Source organism: Schistocerca piceifrons, chromosome 3, assembly GCF_021461385.2.
Source record: "Schistocerca piceifrons isolate TAMUIC-IGC-003096 chromosome 3, iqSchPice1.1, whole genome shotgun sequence".
In the NCBI taxonomy this organism is placed as follows: domain Eukaryota; kingdom Metazoa; phylum Arthropoda; class Insecta; order Orthoptera; family Acrididae; genus Schistocerca; species Schistocerca piceifrons.
This window is the reverse complement of record NC_060140.1, coordinates 488,501,019-488,506,576: the sequence shown is the minus strand read 5'-3', so window position 1 is coordinate 488,506,576 and position 5,558 is coordinate 488,501,019. Positions and strand designations below refer to the sequence as shown.

Below are 5,558 nucleotides of genomic sequence, written 5' to 3'. Positions count from 1 at the left end.
TTACACCATAAAATCTAAAGATCAAGTATACAATTGTTTTGTAGAGTATATTAATGAAGTTGAGAATCTCACTGGGAAAACTGTTAAAAAGATAAGATGTGACAATGGGAAGGAATATTTAAATGAAAATGTCTATGAATTTGTGAGATAAAAAGGAATTGTATTGAATGCTTGTCCACCTTATGTGCATGAGCTTAATGGTACTGCTGAAAGGTATAACAGCTCCATCATGGACACGTCTCGGTGTCTGCTAGCCGAAGCGCGAGTAGACACAAGATTTTGGCCTGAAGTGGTTTGTGCAGCAGCGTACCTCAAAAACAGAACTTTAGCTAACACCATTGAAAAGAAAACTCCTTATGAGATATTACTGGGGAAAAGACCTAATGTTAATCATTTGAAGTTGTATGGGAGTAGAGTTTTTGTAAGAGTACCTGAGCAACTGAGGAAGTCGAAATGGGATAGGAAAGCCGATTTGGGGGTTTTAATGGGTTATTGTGAAGTAGGCTACAGAGTGCTAATAAATAATAAGATAGTTGTTGCTCGACATGTGGACATTGTTGAAAGTGGTGTTCAATGTATTGGATTTAAAGATTATGATTCAGTAAGTGAATATTCTAGTGATTCTGAACACGAAAGTATAGAAAATGAAACTGAACTAATAGAAAAACAGAAGGAAATTGAGAAAAATGAAAAGCTTTCTCATAATCATGAACCAGAGAAAGTACTTGAGTTGAGGAGATCATCTAGAGAAAGAAAACCAAAAATATTAAATGATTATGTTTACAGCAATTTTATTTATGTAAACTTTTGCAGTGCAAATAGTCCGGAAAGCTTTGAGGAGGCGATTAACAGCGCCGAATCAAATTATTGGGAAAAAGCGATGAGTAAGGAAATTGATTGTTTGAACAAAAACAAAACATGGGAATTAGTAGATAAACAAGTTGATAAAGAAGCCATTGATGTAAAGTGGGTTTTCACAAAGAAACCAGAAAGTGTTTACAAAGCAAGATTAGTTGTCAGGGGTTTTCAACAAAAAGAAGTCGTTGAGGATATTTATTCTCCAGTAACCAATATGCAAACATCAAAGATTTTGTTGTCATACTGTTGTCAAGAAGGTTTGGTTATAGAACAAATGGACGTGGAGACTGCGTTTCTAAATTGTAAAGTTTTATCTGAAGTTTATGTAAAGCAGCCAAGAGGATATGATGATGGTACGGATAGAATCTGTAAATTGTATAAAGCATTGTATGGTTTGCGAGAAAGCTCACGAGCTTGGTACAATTGTTTTGACGATTTTTTAAGAAGTTTAGGTTTTAAAAGGAGTAAATATGATTATTGTCTTTATGTATTGCGAGATGGAGATGTCTTGATTTATTTGATTATTTTTGTCGACGATTTGCTCATTTGCTGTGTGAGAAAAGAAAAAATTGTTAAGATTAAGAACTTTTTGTCAAAACGATTTAATATGAAAGATTTAGGTGAGGTAAAAAGATATCTTGGCATCGATATTAATTATGATTGTGAAACAAGAGTTATGAGTTTGAGTCAAGAAAAATATATTGATTCATTAGCTGCGAAATATAAAATTGAAGATTCGATCTTGTACAAAACTCCAATGGAAGTAAATTTAAAGTTAGAACCAGCGTATGAAGATTGTAATGACGTTAGATATAGAAACTTGATAGGTGCACTCTTGTATGTAAGTTTGGGTACTAGACCAGATATTAGCTATAGTGTGAATTACTTGAGCAGATTCCAAAGTTGTTACAGTAGTACTCATTTTAAATATGCTTTGAGAATTTTGAAATATTTATATTTAACTAAAGATTTGAAATTAAACTATTGTAGGAATGAAAGTGCTGAGATATTAGATTGTTTTGTGGATTCAGATTGGGCAGGTGATAGTGTGGATAGAAAGTCAACTTCTGGTTATGTAATTAGATTATTTGGTAATGTTGTATTTTGGAAGTCAAGAAAACAAGCGAGTGTTACAAAGGCTTCAACTTTCGCAGAATATGTAGCATTGTCTGAAGCTGTAAGCGAGGAGAAACTTGTGCATGATATTTTAGACATTTTTAATGTTAAATTTGAAAAACCTATTGTCATATATGAAGATAATTCAGGAGCATTAAATATAGCAAAGTTTGGTAATTTTACAAAGAATTCAAAATACATAGAAGTGCATTACCATTTTGTGAATGAGTATTATTTACAGGGACTCATTGATATTGTTAAAGTATATTCAAATGAAAATGTTGCAGATATATTCACAAAGTCGTTATGTAAAGAAAAATTCATTAAAATTAGGAATATGTTAAACATCGCGATATAAATGTAAGGAGGTGTGTTGGAATTATGTAATACATTTATATCGGATATGAGAAAGTTCCAGACCATCGTTCTAGAATAAGTTATATCGAGTATGTTCGAGAAGTATCGATTGTGGTGACAGCTATGTTTGTGTATATATGCGTGAGTGATGAGGCGCAATAGATAGTCTTTGTGTGTCTTTTGTAAAGTGAACATATGTATATTTTAATAAAGTATTTTATAAGTAAAAGTGTGAATGTGATTCAAAACAGTTTCTTTAGAACAAGATGGCGCTTTCTATAGGCTCACGTTGTGTTTGTGCGAAACAAGCGAAAATTATACCAGTAAAAACAGTGTGTGACGAAACCAGAAAGTTAACTGATCGTATAGGTAATCTTCAACAAACCATAAATCTCCTAATGAGTGAAATGGAAAGCGTCAACTGTCACAAGAATTGCGTACAGTTTTGTGCGATAACAGAATTTTTGCAATTATGAATATGAAAACACCGACATCTGGAAAGAGCGACCTGTTATCATTAGGAAAATAAGGTACATTTCTGGGTGATAGTCAGACTCTCTCAAATAAATGGACTGGAATTAATACAGAAGCAAGTGAAAGTTGAACATTAAATTGTGGGGAAAGAAATGAAACGACAGTGAGAGATACTGACAGGTGTACCAAAAACTGTCAGGTAAAAACTTCAGTGTTCTTTTCATAATAGACAGCCATGACAGAAACTTCCTGAGAACCTCACAAGACAGAACAAAGACTTCCAAGCATTTGAAATAATAAAACCAAGTGCTTGTATGAAAAATTTTACCGATGTCGATCTGCAGGGAAAAATGAAAGACGAAAATCAATATGCCGTGTGCACAGCTGGTGCCAACGATATTGCGAGAAATAAGGCACAAAATTGCTTAGCACATCTGAAAAAGTTTATAGAAGTAAATAAATCTCGAAACACAGTAGTTACAACGCTACCTCATAGGTGTGACTTAATTTACAATTTATGTGGACCAGGAGATACAATAAACGTACATTAAAATGAAACAAATGTGTGCTTCGTTTGGAAAATGTAGAATAGTGGATATACAGGGTGTTTCATAATTCACGTTACACACTTCTAGAAGTTGTAGAGGGAACTCAGAAGATTAAGTTTAGCATAGGAACCCACGTCTGGAAAAAGTTCATTTCTATGTTACAAGGAAAACAAGATGTACAGATTTCACTTCTAATTACTGTAATATTACAACAGCTTTTCAATATGACGACCACCAGATTCGGTGCACACATTGCATCTGCGCAGTAAGTTTGCATAAACTCTGTGCAACTTGCACAGTGTATGGTTAATGACTTCTGCTGCAGCCATTATCTGTGAAACCTGATCTTCCTCCGCCTGGACAGTGGTCTCATACACAGGACCCTTCACGTGACTCACAAGAAAAGTCCAAAGTGGTTAAGCCTGGAAATCTTGATTGCCACACAGTGGTCCACCTCGACCAGTCCACCTGTTCCCATAGACTACGTTCAGTAAGTTTTGGAAGCAAACTGCAAAATGTACTGCTGCACCACATGCTAGAACCACTATTTGTAGCGACTGTCCAGTGGCACATTTTTCAAAAACTCCACCAGCGCTTGTTGCAGGAATATCAAGTACCTGGCACCCATTAGGTAGGGAAGAAGGATGTATGGCCCAATCACATGACCATTGTAAACACCTGCCCAGACACTGATGCCAATTATGCGAAAACATACTTGACCTCTTAGCCACAAATAATCCTGATCTAATAGAGAGCGTCATGACAGATAAAAGGATTAGTGAACACAAGGTCATTGTAGCGAGGCTCAAAACCATATCAACCAAAACCACTAAAAATTAACGGAAAATATATCTATTTCAAACAGCATATAAAAATTCGCTTGATGCCTTCCTAAGAGAGAGACTCTCCATTCCTTCCAAGCTAATTACGTAAGTGTAGACCAGATATGGCTCAAGTTCAAAGATACAGTATAGACAGCAATAGATAGATTCATACCGTATAAGTTAATAAGGGACGGGACTGATCCACCATGGTACACAAAACACGTCAGACCACCGTTGCAGAAGCAACGAAACAAGTATGCCAAATTCAGAAGAACGCAAAATCGTCAAGACTGGCCACGTTTTACGGAATCTCGAGATGCTTTTAATAGTTTCCACAATGAAATATTGTCTCAAAATATGGTAGAAAACCCAAAGAGATTCTGGTCGTATGTAAAGTTCACCAGTGGCAAAAAAACAGTCAATACCGTCACTGTGCGATAGCGATGGAAATGTTACCAATGATGGTGCCATTGAAGTGGAGTTACTAAATACAGTTTTCAGTAATTCCTTCACAAAAGAAGACGAAGTAAATATTCCAGAATTCGAAACCAGAACGGCTGATAGCATGAGTGACATAAAAGTAGATATATTAGATGTTGCAAAACAACTCAAATCACTTAAGAAAGGCAAGTCATCCAGTCCAGATGGTATACCAGTCAGGTTCCTCTCTGAGTATACAGACACAATAGCGCCTTTCTTAGCAATCACATACAACTGCTCACTTGATGGAAGGTCTGTTCCTAAAGACTGGAAAGTAGCACAGGTCACACCAATGTTCAAGAAGGGAAATAGTAGTAACCCACTGAATTACAGACCCATATCCCTGATCTCAATTTGCAGTAGGATTTTGGAGCATAAACTGTATAACCGAACATTATGAATCAACGTGAAGAAAATGACTTATTGATACATAACCAACACGGATTCAGAAAATATCGTTCTTGTGCAACACAGCTAGCTATTTATTCCCATGAAGTAATGAGTGCTGTCAACAAGGGATCTCAGATCGATTCCATATTCCTAAATTTCCAGAAGGCTTTTGATACCGTTCCTCACAAGCGACTAGTAATCATATTGCGTGCATATGGAGTATCATCTCAGTTGTGTGACTGGATTCGTGATTTCCTCTCAGAGAGGTCACAGTTCATAGTGATAGATGGTAAATCATCGAGTAGAACAGAAGTGATATCTGGCGTTCCGCAAGGTATTGCCATAGGCCCTCTGATGTTCCTGATTTATATGAATGATCTAGGCGATAATCTGAGCAGCCCCCTTAGATTGTTTGCAGATGACCTAGTAAAAACAACAGGCGATCAATTCCAATTACAAAATGATCTAGAGAGAATTTCTGTATGGTGTGAAAAGTGGCAATTAGCACTAA

At 36.0% G+C, this 5,558-nt stretch overlaps 1 protein-coding gene across 1 annotated transcript; it reads left to right on the top strand.

Moving 5' to 3' along the window:
* Nucleotides 1–261: 261 nt before the first annotated feature.
* LOC124790091 lies at nt 262–2,044 on the top strand. Its single transcript, XM_047257658.1, has 2 exons — nt 262–944; nt 1,942–2,044. Exons 1-2 carry the CDS (start codon nt 485–487, stop codon nt 2,019–2,021), a joined length of 540 nt encoding a protein of 179 aa, XP_047113614.1. The 5' UTR covers nt 262–484; the 3' UTR covers nt 2,022–2,044.
* Nucleotides 2,045–5,558: the final 3,514 nt, after the last annotated feature.

Excerpts from the sequence above, each read along its gene's own strand:
- LOC124790091 (XM_047257658.1), top strand. The coding sequence starts at position 485 with ATGGGTTATTGTGAAGTAGGCTACAGAGTGCTAATAAATAATAAGATA. Across the intron at positions 945-1,941 it reads ATTAGTAGATAAACAAGTTG|ATTATTTGGTAATGTTGTAT; the intron begins ATAAAGAAGCCA and ends TTATGTAATTAG.